We start from the raw sequence: 17399 nt of genomic DNA on the forward strand, positions 1-17399 counted from the left end.
CATATTGTGCCATACATTTATTTTTATTGTCATTTGATTTTGCAGAAAAAAAATAACAGTGACAACTGAATACATTCAAAGATGATAATTGACACTGGACATGAATAAATACATAAACAAGTAAAGCACAACATAGAAACAGAAAATATAAAATCAAATCCTCTATGATGTATTTGTTTATTATGGTGTAAATGATTTGCAGTTACACCATATTAATGGATTCAGCATCTGGTTGAGAGTTATATTGTGTCTCATTCATTTATTTATGTAAATGCAATTATGTTTATGAAGGCCATTGTGAATGGACAGTATTTGAGCACTTCACAATGTTAAAAAAAAAAAGCCTAAAAAATCCTGGCACGGCTTGTGAGTTGGAATGTTTGTGCATAAACCACAGTATTGAAAACTCTAACAGTATTAATCATAAATCCAGTATTTCTGTATTCTCAGCTGAACAGAGCTGATCACACTTACATGTTCTGTTAAAATGAAGAGAGAAAGACACGATTGGTATGAAACCAGTTACAATGTCTATATTTTTTTTTTAAATAAATAATTTATGTGAGAGTGTGTTGAGAGTCTAGTTGAATGATTGTGTGCCAGGAAGTTAGAACTGTAAATGTAAAAAAAAAAAAAAAAAAACTTTAAAGAACCATCTTTTTTCATAGATTTATGCTTTACAAATTTAGGCGAAAATACAAAAATATACCCCGGGCCTAAGGAGTTATTATCATATTTTAAGGTAAACAGTATACCTCCATCTATATGATGCAGAAATGCAGACTCAAAGAGAATAGATGACACTGTCACAGACAAACATATTCGGTTCATAAGGCAGATATGTTGTCTGATTTCTAGAGATGTAGGCTATAGCGCAAAAGAGCACAGTATCGCTGTGCTCATCCCCTCTGTGTGATGTAATACAAAGAATATGACTCCATTAGTGTGGCACAACATTAGTCACATTAGCCAGAGCAGGCTCAGAGTATGGATCTTTACAGCCCATTTCCCCTTTAGTAGCTATAATTAGGGTCATTTTTGTGCAAAGTGCCTTTTTGAAGGACAACAGAAAGTCTCCTTGAAGGGTGATTAGAAAAAGCTTTTTCTCTCTCCCGCAGGTTAGATATTTATGTTAAAAAGGGTAATACATAATGCATGAAGGACTAAGAAAGGAAAAAGAGAAGGTGGACGATATATATCCATATCCAGAGCCGATGTATAACGTAACTGTTTCAATAGAGCCATTATCAATGTCTTTTGCGCCCCATTTGCGCTCTTTGGTGTACAGAATCGTAGTTCCACATTAATATAATTCATATTACATCTTTAAAAGGATAATAGAGTGCTTTTAACATCGACTTGTGTTCAGAATTGTGCCTGCGTTGAGAACTTTCATCATCCTCAAGACTCTTTCAATCAGATAAAGGAACGACCGTTCATATCATTTGACTTTGAACGAGTCCTTGTCATTAAAGGTACAGTTAGAGAGAACGAGGACGGTCATTATGATTAAAAACAGTGTGAAATCAATGCTCTCTTATATATATGTTCTGATCTCTTCTGTTTTCGCCTCAAGTTGCCGCTGAGGTACAAAAAGATGGGAACTGTGTTTTTCTATCACAGTGTTCTGGGGGACATTAATAGTGTAACACGCAGCTAACGTTATAGCATGTAGCATATGCACAAACTTGAAGGAGATCTTTGGATAAGGTAAACACATACATCTTAAACATTCTGTTTAATAGCATGTTTGACAGACAATGACATCTGTCGAAGTCATAACTTTATTATATGCGTTTAAAGCTGTTTTTTAAATCCAAAGCTAACTTACATAGAAACTGGGTTTACTGACAGCTGTCAAACTCACCTAAATCATTTTAGTAATTTTGCTAATATGTGTACTGTACTGATTTTTGACATGGTAGTATTCCTTGAAGTACCTTGGAATATCATGTAAATACAATATGACATGAACGTAGTAATCATCATAGTATATTTCAAAGTACCATCAGATATTGTCAATATTGCACAATACCATAAATGCAATGACTGCTGTAGTTTTTCATTGTATCATTTCAGTCACTGGACCAGCTTCTTTAGATTTTATTATTATTTAATAAAATTATTGTTTATTATGTATTTTTAAGTTTTAGTTTGGTCACATTGTGTCGTTTTTATGTTCATGCGTTTATTCATCCTTTGTTGTAACCTCTTCATCCTTAAACACACATACTTCCCTCTGTTTATCCTTATCACTGCACGGTTTTTATTATTAGCACACTATGTATTCTGCATCTGTCAATCTGTTTACCTATTTTAATAAATAATAAGTGTGTGTTTACAGGGCCTGATTTAGAGTGTATTTTTGTCAACAAAATGTGCCTTATCCAGTGTGCAATTTGCACTTGTTGCACTGTATACTTTGGCTTGATTTGACAAACAAATTAGTACTGTGGTTACAAAACAGTCTATTTATTACTTTATCTAAGAGTATATTACATGTAGATAAATGTTATTTTTAAAGTGTGCAATAAGGGATTTCTCAGGCTCGAAAAACAGTGCAAGATTTTACAGAAAATTGTGTTGTGAAAAGCATTATTAGACATCACTTGGTTTCATGTACAAAGCATGGGAACTATTAGCCTAACGAGATTAATTCCAGTCTCATTTAAACAAGAATTCAAGGTCAATGTGTGTAGGATGATAGTGACCTACAGTTTTTGTAATCAATATTTCACAGGCTTTCCAATGCAGGAAGTTAATTTTTGTTGCATTTTATGTATAGCTCTCATTAATCCTGCTTGTGAAGATAATGAGTAGGCTTGAATTTGCGTTAATAACATCATTTGTTTCCCCAAAGTTTTCCCATTTCATAACAAAACATTTAGTTTTGTGCTTGTATAGCAAATATTAGCTGCTTTGTAATGTGTTTATTGTAGTGTTATCCAGTATACTATGGTGTGAGACACTGAAATGGCTGGCCGGATTCCTCTGGTTTTGCTGGCCTGTGGCTCCTTCAACCCCATTACCCACCAGCACATGCGGCTGTTCGAGCTGGCTAGAGACCACATGCACCAGACGGGTTTGTGCCACCTGTTCATTTACCTGAAATTGGCCATCATCTGTTATCAGGGCAAAATTGGCCTCCATTCCACCATCCCTTTGGACCTGTCGCTTTAAAGTGATTTCTGTTATGCAACTGCATTTTGGTTTATTTTTTTTTAATTCTAGTCTAAAGTGTGCCTAAATCTGTTATTAACCATATAAAGACGGACAAATAAAATAATAGGGTTTTTTTAAGTTATTGAACATTTAGTCTTCAAAAAAAAGGTTGCAAAAGGTTTTTTGTTGAGTATCATATTTTATAAATCAGGCTTTTGTGGCCCTGCCCTTATAGTATAATATAGGAGAATTTTGGGCTTGTAAGAAACACATCAGTTTTAATCAGAGGCTCAAACTGAGCAAAAATATGCAATTTGGTTAATTTGCTAATACTTAAATGGCCAAAAAGTTGGAAGATTAAATTTATAATAGACTATAAAAATGCATATAATATTCAGTTGTCATTCTGTATCTCCCAATAATATGTCTAAGTAAGATGATATAAATGCTTTGTTTTCTGATCGAATCCCTGTAGTCTTGTGAGGGGGCAAACATGTAATGCAATGCAATACAAATATGACTGAGAATAAATTAGTGCTGTCAAATGATTAATCGCATCCAAAATAAAGGGTTTTGTTTGCATAATATATGTGTTTGTTCTGTGTATATTTATTATATATACACACATACAGTATATATTTTTAAAACATTTGCATGTATTTACATTTCTATATTTATATTCATATAATTAATATTATAAATAAATATATTTAACATAAAAGAAAAATTTTCTGAAATATACATGCATATGTGTGTATTTATGTATACATAATAAATATACACAGTACACAAATATTATGTAAACAAAAACTTTTATTTTGGATGCGATTAATTGTTTGACAGCACTAGAATAAATATAAACGTTAACAAAAAAACATTCCTAAAAAGCCTGACGTGTCATTTTAATATTATTTTTCAATAAATAAATACATGTAGTAGATTGTGTACAACAGGTTTTTCAGCAAAGGTTTGATCATTTTAATAATTTAGAGCCCTTAAAAATGTGTGTATCAAATATAACAGAGCATGCTTTATACGTTTATAAATATCTTTATTATGCAGAGGTTTTTCTTTGTATAAAGCTGTAAGGAATGAGTGACAAATGCACAGGTTTAATGTTTAATGCTCTGATCTCAGTGAGAATATACTTGCATAAGTTCATACCCAAGTTTCATACCAGTAAAACAGGCTTTGTAGCTGCTGTAACACCGTGTCTACAATGCAAGCAAGCATTTCAAGTTTTGTTGTTTATAATTGGAAGATTTTGTTGTGTTGCACCGCTAGCTTGCAGTGTAGACGTGGTGTAACTGCGCCTCTGTAAAGACTCTGCATGGTGCTGGCACCCTGACATTTTTCCTTGTGTTTATTTACTGTACACAGTGTACTCTAAAATTGCTTGCAGATATAGCATAACAAGTAACCAAAATAGCTTGTGTATTATATTACCTCAAGAGTGGCTGGAAACGTGTTTGTTGCCATTTTTAGGAAAGATTAAAACTGACTTTTAAAAATGAATTTTATTGATGAATTCTGTTTTATAATGTCTTGCATGTGCAGCTAAATGAGAAACTGCAAAAAAAAAATGCAGTATGAATTCATCTCAACTATGCAAAATTACAGCTTTATTTGGCAAAAACATTAAGCATTCAGCAACTCATTAGAGTCTGGCTGTGTACGCAAAGCTTGTGTTAATTTGTGTGCAGTGGCTTAGAAACTTTTGCAGGGCTGCATCACTTAGAAAAGGAATCAACTTCTGTTTAATAATCCAGCAATTATTTACATTTCATTAATACGCTAGGTGCTTTAAAGGAATAGTTCACCCAAAAATGAAAACTTTACTCACCCTCAGGCCATCCAAGATGTAGATTACATCACTTGTTCACTAATGGATCCTCTGCAGTGAATGGGTGCCGTCAGATTGAGAGTTCAAACAGCTGATAAAAACATCACAATAATCCATAAGTAATTCACATGAATCCAGTCCATCAATTAATGTCTTGTGAAGAGAAAAGCTGTGTGTTCATAAGTAACAAATCCATCATTAATGTGACTGGAGTTGTGTGGATGATTGTGATGTTTTTATCAGCTGTTTGAACATTCTGACGGCACCGATTCTCTGCAGAGGATCCATTGGTGGGCAAGTGATGTGAAAACAAATTTCTCAGATGTTTTGAAAGTTTCCAATGAAGAAACATACTCATCTACATCTTAGATGACCTGAGGGAATTTTCAGCAATTTTTCATTTATAGGTGAACTATTCCTTTATTGCATTGCATTCATGGTAGACATTTTATCAGTTCATGCTTTTCCTGGGAATTGAACACGTTTGTTGGCATTGGTATAATGTTTGAGCTGTAACGCTTTATTTTAGAGTCTCTTAACTAGTTGCTTATTAGCATGCATATTACTAGAATATTAGCAGTTTATTAGTACTAATTAAATACATATTAATGCCTTATTCTGCATGACCTTATTCTGCATCCCTAATCCTACCCAATACCTTAACAACTACCTTACTAACTATTAATAAGCAGCAAATTAGGAATTTATTGAGGGAAAAGACGTAGTTAATTGTGAATAAGTGTTCCCTATTCTAAAGTGTTACTGTTTGAGCTACAGGAACTGTAAAATGCTTTATATTTGGGTAACACTAACATCAATTCTTACTATTAATTAATTGCTTATTAGCTTGCGTTTTATTAACATATTGTCTGTTTATAGTACTTATTAAGCATTTAATCTCAGTGACCATATTCTACATCACTAATCTTACCCAATACCTAAATTTAGCAACTACCTCACTAACTGTTAATAAGCAGCAAATTAGGAGTTTATTAAGGCAAAAGTTATAGTTAATGGTTTGTTAATAACGAGAATTGGACCTTAAAATAAAGTGTGACTCATGTTTGACATCTGATGTACTTGACACTTTTTGGGATATGTTGTCTCTCTCCATCTCGTAGGTCTGTATCGTGTGGTGGGGGGCATTGTATCTCCTGTCAGTGATGATTATGGTAAACAGGGTCTTGTTGCTTCGAAACACAGACTGGCTATGGCAAGACTTGGCCTGCAGAGCTCTGACTGGGTTTCTGTAGACGACTGGGAGAGCCAGCAGGAGGATTGGACAGAGACTGTGGTGACCATGAGGTGAATATATATATATATATATATATATATATAAGACAATTTTAGGAAAGTGTCCTGCATTTGCTTCTTACCATGACTAACGCAAATCATTTATCCAGTCAAAACTTTGACAAGGCAAGTAACTTTCTGGAGTCTTTTAACACAACTGGGACACTGGCTGTAAAGGAAACATTAACCAGTTTTGACAGATGGGGTGCTAAATGCTGATTGCACCGCCATTATCCCAGAAACTGCACAGAAGTGCAGCGATAGAGTCATCTTTGATGATAGGAACGTTGCCTTTTTTCTTTACTTCAAAAGCACTGTTCAAATTTTAAACATACTGGCGTTATTAATGTGAATGACAGTTTATGATACAGCATACAGTTACATCTGATGTAGGCTTATTCTTCTCTTAAATGAACTGAGAAGGTTCATATTAGAGTGTTACACCTCACATATAAATAACCAGAAGTCTCATTTATATAGTGCAATACATACAAGAAGAATGACACACATTGGCAAAGGTATTTATATATGGAATATCGATATTCAATCTCTACTGTAGAAATATATCAAGTTGCAATTATATTTTATATGTTGCCTTTATATGTGAATTCACCTTGCATTAGCCTCTATGAAGGACTTCACAAACTCACTGTCATCTTCGAAATATCAGAGCTGAACTAAAGCCCAAACTTTATAGGAGCCGAATCCTTAAATTCCCTGTGTATGAGATATCAAATAGCCATGCGCTGACGTGACTCATTCCAGCCCTACTATCCATCATAACAGGCACAGTTTCCATTCTCCTCAGATTCTGCCACAGAAAATATGAAACACCACATCATCCTTTAGTATTTGGCTGCTAGTGGTTTTCGTTTAGCAACAGTGCCAAATTCTTGTCCCATCTCTTCGTTGTGACGGGCCATTCCTCCTCTTGAGTCTCTCAAGAAGTAACAAGAGATGTTTAAGCACCCCTCAGAGCACTCAAATTTAGTTTTATGCCAACTGCTAGCTATGCCCTTAGGTGGCTAATTAATACTCTAATGCCAGGGAGGAGGATGGCTGCCAGGGCTTTGTCTTTCTAGGTTCGTAATTTACTTCCTGGCAGAATTGGACGAAATCACGCAATTGATTATATGCCCTTGCAGCTGACCTGTGATGAATTACCTGGTTGAGTTTTTGCTGTTTTTAAAGGACATACAGGAGTGCTATGCTTCATACATACAGGCTCTGTTACAAATTCTATTCAGCATAAGTAGCAACAAGGTGCATTTATTAGTTAGGTGTCTTATGAGTGTCCTTTCGGCCACATTGTACCAGCATTGCATGTATTATTCACATAGAGAATGCATAGCAATGAGATTTATCTGTTTGTCATTCTATCTACCATTCAAAAGTAGATTCAACAAGCAAATATCAAATTGATTAAAAATGACAATAAATTACATTGTTACAAAAATGTCTAATTAATGCTGTGCTTTTAAACTTTCTATTCATCAAAAAATCCTGAAAATGATGTTTCCACAAAATATAAGCAGCATAACTGTTAGTAACATTAATAAGAAGAAGAATTTTTGCTTAAGCAGCAAGTCTGTCTGTCTGTCTTTTGATCTATCTATCTATCTATCTATCTATCTATCTATCTATCTATCTATCTATCTATCTATCTATCTATCTATCTATCTATCGTTCTGTTGTTCTATCGTTCTATCTATCATATCTCATATCATTCTGTCTATCATTATATCTGTTGTTCTATCTTTCTGTCTGTCTGTTAGGCCTGTTCACATTCAAAGTTTGTTTTGGGAAACTTTGCATTGCTTGTTAAAATTACTTTAGAATTCGAAAACAATTCTATATTCTTTTTGGCTACCTCAGTTCAAATCCAATTAAAATTCTGAATGGTGCACATCCCTGATTGGTTCTGCTATTGGTTAATTCCAATGTCCATTGTACACTGTATTGTACACAAGCTGTTATACCTTAAGGTCATTGCACACTGAGTGAAATTTTCGCATGCGTTTTTCCGTTTTTTCATATTCCCCATCCTTTCCTATCAAAATGCATGCTACGGATGCAAAAACGCAGAAAATCGAACCTGATCCGAATTTTTTTTGACGGAAGAAAGTTTCGGAGGCAGTGTGCAAACGTGATTGACACAACGTGAGGTCTTATTTATTTTTAAACGTGCAACAATTTCGGATGAAAATTTCGGACTCAGTGTGTAGAGACCTTAAGTCTGCTATTCACTTTATACATTAAACACATGCATACTTGGGGCAATGTATATTTACAACAAGTGCTGTTAACTTAACAGTTATTCTCTATGTAAAGGTTTCACACTCCTATCTGCATGTAAGCAACAACAAAGCTTATAATAGCCTCTTGTGAGAGACTGGAGAAGTTGAGATACACATCTACTGTACAGGCTTATGTAATTTAGTGTGGATGTAAAGCTTCTCCTACATTCATAAGCTAATTACCTACACAGTATGGCCATTCATGCTCAACATTGCTTATCTGCTCTGTTTGTTTCTCCCTGCCTCACTTAACACAGGTACCATTACGACCGCATAGCTGCTCAGTACCACAGCAGCAAGGACCCGCCCACAGTCTCCGGTAAGCCCCGCCCACCTCTCAATATGTCTTTATAAATTGGCACAGGAACCTCTCATCACAATTCGCTTTCCTCTAAACCTCCTCTCTGGCCCAACAGAGCCTTTTCTGTTTTTGCTAATCACTTTAGATAAGTCTGATGCATTTAAAACAGGCTGTTGTCTTCTCTCTGGCCAGCACAAGCGCTGGTAGGCCTCTTTTCAACAATGCTTTTATTTGGGGTTGCTGTAGAGGAGCATGCTAATGAAGCCTAATACCCTCCACAGGATGACTGAGCTTAAGACAAGCGTGCTCGGACTGTTAATGAAGCTGAGATTAATAGCCAGGACAACTTTATAACAAGACAAGTGCCAAGAATGATCATGCACACAAAAACTCTCTAATCTCACAACCTTTCAGAGGACTCCCTTATTCAATGCTTGTTCCCCTTTGTTCTAATGCTATTTTTTGTGTGTCATTTCTTTTGTTTGGCAGTGAACTGAATCAAGGCCATAATCATGTTTTGAACATGGTGTTTGAACATGGGGTGGGACCAATTTTTTTGGAAGGGGAGAGTAGTAATGGTCCTTTTATTTAAAGTGCCCCTATTATAGATTTTTGAAAATTACATTTCATGCAGTGTGTAACACAGCTCTAAGTGAATGAAAACATCCTGCAAAATTTTAAATCTAAAAGTGCACCGTGTATAAAGTTATTGTCTCTCAAAAGAAAAAGTCGACTCTGAATCATTGAAATGAGTCGTTTTTAAAACGAATCCCAAGCCGTTTCATGTTGACATCAACATGAAACATTAGCATATTGCCCACATATCTTTTTGTGTTGGTCTAAATTAAAATGCAAATTCATTCTTTGCCACTAGGTGCCGCTTTTGGAGCGGCAAAATAGCTGTTTCCCCAGTAACTGCTGTACACAAAGCAGCACTGCCCTCACAAACGTTTCTTTTATTATGAAATGGAAATTAAATCGACCAATCACCGCAGATTAGCGTCACGCAAAGGAAGGGTTTGTAAAAATGAATCGTTAAACGAATCGTTTGGGAGTCGGTAAAAAAATTAATGCATAAGACAATGAAAGTGTTTTTTGATCTTGCATGTATGTCAGCCTGTGGTTGAGGACTCCCAAAACCAAAATATGAACCTTTCATAACCCATAATAGGGGCACTTTAAAGGAATTAAATAATTAAAGGATTTAAATGAATTTATATAAATGTATGCCTGGAATGAAGATTCCTAAAGAAACTCGTATTCATCTTTCTGTTACAATGATTAATAAACATATCAGTCTGAATTAACTTAAAAGATGTTGAAAATCATTGACATTTTTACAGAAAGAGATCCTTTTAATTTTAGATTTCATGTTGAATTATCTCAGGGATTATTTTTGATTAAATTGCATTATAGCCGATTCAAAGAAATCTGGCGCTTACTGAATTAAGCCATTTATGATTGTATGGAAATATTAGTGTTTGTATTGGAATGTGCACAATGTTTTTCTTTTCTGTGTTTTTCATGAATGTATTCATTATTAGAATAAGTATGAATGTGGTGGTATTTCCCATGCCCATGCAGTGTGCATATACATTTCTTTAGATCTATGTTCAGTCACATGGAGTAGAAATAAAGAGCTTTAGTGGGCTGCCGAGGTTCGTTTCCTGCCCCCTGCAATTCATGTCTGCTCAAACAAAAGCCAGTTCTCAGGCACATGTTAGAGCGAGAGAATTAAAGTTAAAAGCATCCTATGGATTCTTTCATATCCTGTAAATATCACTGCTGAGGTCGAGCCCATGCATTGCTAGCCATGAAATGATTTCTAATGAGGCGCCGAGGAAATAAAAATTGAGATTTTTGCAGATTTCAGGCAAGTCAGACATTTTGACTTTGAGCTACCGCAACATATTGAAAGACATGGGGAAATTCATTGATAGCATTTTTTATTTTTTTGTATTCACAACAGATACACTGAAAGAAATATGCAAATCAGTTAACAGGAACCAAATCTGTGTTGAATGTAATTTCCACGGTGCAGTTTCCAGGATTGCAGGTTATTTCTGAGTTCCAGGTTTTGTAGGATGCAGAAGGTTATCCTAATTTGGCATAATTTGTTGGAACTGCACAGCGTCACAGTTATCACTGCGGAAAAAGAATAAAATGTATTTGCATTATACAATTGAAAACAATAGGGCATTTATTTTAAAGAAATATATAGTATGGTTCAAAAGATTGGGATCAGTAATTTCTTTTCTTTTTTTTAAGAAATGAAAAAAATTATTCAGCAATAAATTATTTATTTTTTAATATATTCCATTTCCAAAATGGTTGTTTTAAATTGTGAAACTGTTTCATAATATTACTATTTTCACTGTCATTTGGGGCCAATTTTTGTACATATATTTAATTTTTTTAATTCAAGAGAAAAGGTATGATTTACAGTATAATGAATCTTTTTGAAGCTTGACAGCCTGCTGGTTATAATCACCTTTTATATTAGGAAAAAGCTGCCTGGACATTCAGTATTTATTTATCTTTTTTGTATTATTATTTATTTGTATTTATATATTATTGAACTTGTTATATTATTTCTATATTATTAATTGAATCACCATTAAAATTGAATTGAGCTAAATAATGACACTATTGGCTTCTGAAGATCTGCTTTACAGCTAAAACTGAAGTAATTTTGCAACATTAAGGCTTGTTATTTTGCTGTTTGTTGTTGTGAAGCTGCTTTAAAACAATCTGTATCGACTATTGACTATAGTATTTATTAATATTTCGAATTTTATTTAAATATTTTCAGTTTTCATTTTAATTTCAATTAAACTTTTAGTAATTTTGTAATTTTATCATCATTTTTACTTGTTTTTGTCTTTTTTGTTCTATATAGCTTGAATTTTTATCTAATTTAACTTAAACTTAATTTGAACTTATTCGTTGCTGTCCAAGTGTAAGTTTTTCAACTAATATTCATATTCTATTTGATTTGATTTTAGCTTTATTTTCAAATATCAAAAAGTAGTTTTAATAGTTTTTGTTAACAATGTGGGCATCCTATAAAATTTCTCCTTTTGTGCTTCATGGATGTAAAAATAATAATACGTCAGGCAAATAAATGATGACGGATCACATTGATGTTGTTCAGAAGCACTTGGTTTTTATTACAGACACATTTAAAAAGGTGCTGTAAGCTATTTTGTATGGATTGGCACTCTGAAAATATCTCTGTTAGATATCACTGATTTCAGTCTTCTAAATTATAATATCAGTCTCTGTAACGGCTCTAGGCTCTTTACACTGCCATCATTCAAGTTGAACCCCATATTCGGCTTCATAAGCAGTTGTCAGTTTTCTACCATTTCTTTTGACAGCTTTGACAGTATTATGATGATATACAGCTGCTCTCCTGCTCAATCTTTAATTACAACAGTATGAATGGTTCCAAAACAGTTAACATTACTTAAATCACCTTTAAATGAATTGTTCACTTATAAATAAAAATGTACTCACTCTCAGGCCGAACAAAATGTAGATGAGTTTGTTTCTTCACCTGAACAGATATGGCAAAACTTAACATTACATCAGTTGCTCACCAATGGATCCTCTGCAGTAAATGGGTGCCGTCAGAATAAGACTCCAAACAGCTGATAAAAAAACATCACAACTAGTAATCCACACAACTCAAGTCTGTCAATTTTGTGAAGTGAAAAGCTGCTTGTTTATAATACACAAATAACACACAGGGGAGAAATATGCACAGATTAAGGGCCAGATTTACTAAACAGTGCAAATTAGCATGAGAGCGCAATTCCAAAACACAGCCGATGGGTGTGGAAATTTCTGCAGGTGTTTTACTAACACTGACGCAACATCTCATTTACATATCGATTCGACCAACGCAATATACCAAGAGCAGCACGAATTAGCTTAGTCACAAATAAAGAATAAAGAAGCCACAGTACGTTTAAAAGAACCAGAGGCCAAAAATGAACGTTTGCTAGAAGTTTTGATAGACCTGGTATTGCGTGACTCCTAGTTGAGGGTTCAAAGTCATCTTTTATTTCCTGAAGCAAATTGAAAAATGTTCTTCTGGCATTCCAAATAAAATTAGGCTAATATGTGTGGAAAAAATCCTCTCCCTTCTACCACATGCTCTCTGTTCCCTCCCGGTGCCTCCTCCTATAGCAACAATAATTGCAGCCATTTCAAGCCAAGCTAGTTTAAAGTCCCCCTGTAGTGAAAATCAAGTTTTTTATGCTGTTGTTTTGTCTATGTGGTGTTTTTAATTTGCTTTTAGACAAACCATGTGTCTATCCATTAATCAAGTCAAGTCAAGTCAAGTCTGCTTTATTGTCAATTCTTCCACATGTACAGCACATACATACAGAGAATTGAAATTACGTTACCCTCAGACCCTTGGTGTAAACAGTTAACATTAAACACGTTCAAATACAGATAATACAGATAATACGGTTTAAACATATGTACATACAACTCTATAGCTATACAAGTAAGGACATTGTAGAAAAAAAAAAAAAAAAATAGATAAAGTGGCATAAGGCGCATGGCAGATAGTGCAAACCAGTTAAATAAAAACAAAACTGTGCAGATATATTTGTAGTGCAAAGAGCTTATCAATCTGAGAATATTGTAGAAAAATAAAAATTAAAAAAAGGATAGATAAGGTGACATAAGGCACATGGCAGAATAGATGGAGTGCAAACCAGTTAAATAAACCAAAACTGTGCAGATATACACTCACCTAAAGGATTATTAGGAACACCATACTAATACTGTGTTTCACCCCCTTTCGCCTTCAGAACTGCCTTAATTCTACGTGGCATTGATTCAACAAGGTGCTGAAAGCATTCTTTAGAAATGTTGGCCCATATTGATAGGATAGCATCTTGCAGTTGATGGAGATTTGTGGGATGCACATCCAGGGCACGAAGCTCCCGTTCCACCACATCCCAAAGATGCTCTATTGGGTTGAGATCTGGTGACTGTGGGGGCCATTTTAATACAGTGAACTCATTGTCATGTTCAAGAAACCAATTTGAAATGATTCGAGCTTTGTGACATGGTGCATTATCCTGCTGGAAGTAGCCATCAGAGGATGGGTACATGGTGGTCATAAAGGGATGGACATGGTCAGAAACAATGCTAAGGTAGGCCGTGGCATTTAAACGATGCCCAATTGGCACTAAGGGGCCTAAAGTGTGCCAAGAAAACATCCCCCACACCATTACACCACCACCACCAGCCTGCACAGTGGTAACAAGGCATGATGGATCCATGTTCTCATTCTGTTTACGCCAAATTCTGACTCTACCATCTGAATGTCTCAACAGAAATCGAGACTCATCAGACCAGGCAACATTTTTCCAGTCTTCAACCGTCCAATTTTGGTGAGCTCGTGCAAATTGTAGCCTCTTTTTCCTATTTGTAGTGGAGATGAGTGGTACCCGGTGGGGTCTTCTGCTGTTGTAGCCCATCCGCCTCAAGGTTGTGCGTGTTGTGGCTTCACAAATGCTTTGCTGCATACCTCGGTTGTAACAAGTGGTTATTTCAGTCAAAGTTGCTCTTCTATCAGCTTGAATCAGTCGGCCCATTCTCCTCTGACCTCTAGCATCAACAAGGCATTTTCGCCCGCAGGACTGCCGCATACTGGATGTTTTTCCCTTTTCACACCATTCTTTGTAAACCCTAGAAATGGTTGTGCGTGAAAATCCCAGTAACTGAGCAGATTGTGAAATACTCAGACCGGCCCGTCTGGCACCAACAACCATGCCACGCTCAAAATTGCTTAAATCACCTTTCTTTCCCATTCTGACATTCAGTTTGGAGTTCAGGAGATTGTCTTGACCAGGACCACACCCCTAAATGCATTGAAGCAACTGCCATGTGATTGGTTGATTAGATAATTGCATTAATGAGAAATTGAACAGGTGTTCCTAATAATCCTTTAGGTGAGTGTATGTGTAGTGCAAAAAGAGCTTGTCAGTCTGAGGACATTGTAGAAAAATAAAAAAGATAGATAAAGTGACATAAGGCACATGGCAGAATAGATAGAGTGCAAACCAGTTAAATAAAACAAAAACTGTGCAGATATGTGTGTAGTGCAAAAAGAGCTTGTCAGTCTGTTAAATCGACAGGAGAACAGTCTTTTTATGAGACTATCCGAGGAGGTAGTTTGCAGTCAATGCTGGATGAGGTAGTGATCAGTCCAATGCTGCACAAGTGAGAGGTGCTGGTCACAGTTTGTAAGTAGGTGGGGGTGGCTGGTCCTGGGGGTGTGGGGAGCCGTAGGAGGGGGGGGGGGGGGGGGGGGGGGGTCTGATAGTGTCAGAGTTCAGTGTTGTATGGGGTAAGAAGAGGGGAGGGGGGGCAGGGACGGGAGGGAGTTCAGCTTCCTGACAGCCTGATGTATGAAGCTGTCCTTCAGTCTGCTGGTCCTCGCCTGGAGACTCCGCAGTCTCCTCCCTGATGGCAGCCATTTCTGCCAATCAATGCCATTTCTGAGAATTTTCTCCTTAAAACTGTAAAACTTCTTGTTTTGGGACGTTATAATGGCGCAAATACTAGTAATTTGAGGAGCCGCAAACATTAGTAGATTGCGTTGCGTGATTCATTTTAATACTCTCCTCCCATAAATTTTGCGTCTGAAAGGGAAACTCCTACAAATGTGTATTCTATAAGGTCAGGCACAAAAATAACTGTGTCCATGCCTTTTCAGCGCTAATTTGTCACTGCACATCTTTAGTAAAACTTGAAAAAAAAGAAAAAATTTAACACCAAAAGACGGTTTGCATTGGTGCAAGCTGTTAGTAAAACTGGCCCTAAGCATTTGTTTAGAAAACAGGTATAAACATATTTTGGTAGATTTAGATGTGGAGGACATCTTTTTCACTGAAGGAAGCATTATTATGGATTAAGGACAGGAATGATGGTTTATAGTGAAAGTTGTGAGTCACGTGGATTATTGTGATGTTTTTATCAGATTTTTGAACTCTCATTCTGACGGCACCCATTCACAATAGAGGATCCATCCATTGGTGAGCAAGTGATGTAATGGTAAATTTCTCCAAATCTGTTCTGATAAAGAAACAAACTCATTTACATCTTGAGCAAATTTTAAGCAAATTTTAATTTTCAGGTAATTGTTTGTCCCCTACAGATGTTCCTCAGCTGAAGCTGCTTTGTGGAGCAGATTTCATGGACACGTTTAAGGCGCCTGGTCTGTGGAGGGATGATCACATAGAGGAGGTGGTGGGCCGCTTTGGACTGGTCTGCGTGAGCCGAGGTAGCCTGCAGCCAGACCGGGCTATACATGAGTCCGACTTGTTGTCCAGGCACCGGCAGAGAATTTTCTTGGTTCGGGAGTGGGTCCACAATGAGATCAGTGCTACAGAGGTCCGACGAGCCCTGCGGAGAGGCCAGAGTGTTAAATATCTCTTACCAGATTCAGTCATTGATTACATAAGAGAGCACAGCCTTTATACACAAGACAGTGAGATGGAGAACAAAGATATTAAACTACGACCTCTTACCAAGCAAACAATACAAGACTGATGTATAAGAAATAGCCTCCAGTGGTCTTAGTCACAAGTAATAGCAAAATATGTTTCAGAAGATTACATTTTTCTCTCACTTTTCATTTTGAAGATGTGAAAGCATGCTTTAGAGGAGTTGCATATTTTGTCTCGTGTAAAGTGAGCGTTATCCATGACCATGGTTTCCTAGTGTAATGTGTGGAGAGGGGTCTCTGCAGGAGCTAGATTTGCCAGATCACTGCAGAGCTGTAGGTCTATGTTCGGCAGGTCTGGGATTTGTTGACTTTTGCTGAATGTCACAAGGAAGATAAATAACAGAGCCTTTACACTTTGGAGAGCAAATATTGCTTCGTCCATTTCCATTTGCACAGAAAGCGTCATTCATGTTGTCAGATCCCTAAAGATGTTTCATCAAGCTTTGTCGGTGGGGGGAAAATCAGTTTCAGACAAAATAAAATAGAAGAATGTAGTTTGGGATATTTGAGGCAATGTCTATCTGAATCCTTTCTTTTTCCTTGTACCACTGACTGTGAGTTTTGGCTCAGATCAGCTAGTTGCTTTAATGGTGTTTTTTGCAGTGTTGAAGCCCTCCTGCTGACAGTCTTTGTGTGTGGAGTTTGGGTTTTATAAGAAGGCCTTTATTCATGCTGTCTTGAAAGAAAAGCCAGACGAATTAATTCAGCTCAACTATTCCCACTCTTCTAGATGGCCGCTGCTTTGCACAGAAGGGCCGTGTGTGCCAATTCAAAACATCAGACACTTTAACTGACAGATGAAAGGAGTGACAATGCAATTTGATCTTATATCAAGCACAAACCTACTTTTATTTTATTTGAAGAACAAGTAGACTTCAAAATGATGTATTTTATGTGAATTAATCAAAAAATAATTCTGTTTTTGTTTGCTATTTTATATTAAAGAAATCAGGTTATGTGTGAGAG

General features: G+C 36.1%; 1 protein-coding gene across 1 annotated transcript; it reads left to right on the forward strand.

The window, feature by feature from the left end:
- Positions 1-1621: 1621 nt before the first annotated feature.
- Positions 1622-17395, forward strand: LOC306846609 (nicotinamide/nicotinic acid mononucleotide adenylyltransferase 3-like). The gene is made up of 5 exons (XM_079380085.1): positions 1622-1710; positions 2940-3082; positions 6127-6310; positions 8853-8914; positions 16083-17395. Exons 2-5 carry the CDS (start codon positions 2974-2976, stop codon positions 16475-16477), a joined length of 750 nt encoding a protein of 249 aa, XP_079236211.1. The 5' UTR covers positions 1622-1710; positions 2940-2973; the 3' UTR covers positions 16478-17395.
- The last annotated feature ends 4 nt before the right edge of the window (positions 17396-17399 follow it).

Source organism: Barbus barbus (assembly GCF_936440315.1).
Source record: "Barbus barbus genome assembly, chromosome: 26".
Taxonomy (NCBI): domain Eukaryota; kingdom Metazoa; phylum Chordata; class Actinopteri; order Cypriniformes; family Cyprinidae; genus Barbus; species Barbus barbus.

Coding starts and splice junctions, on each gene's coding strand:
- LOC306846609 (XM_079380085.1), top strand. CDS start 2,974: ATGGCTGGCCGGATTCCTCTGGTTTTGCTGGCCTGTGGCTCCTTCAAC. Junction 3,083..6,126: donor AGACCACATGCACCAGACGG/GTTTGTGCCACC, acceptor TCCATCTCGTAG/GTCTGTATCGTGTGGTGGGG. Junction 8,915..16,082: donor GGACCCGCCCACAGTCTCCG/GTAAGCCCCGCC, acceptor TGTCCCCTACAG/ATGTTCCTCAGCTGAAGCTG.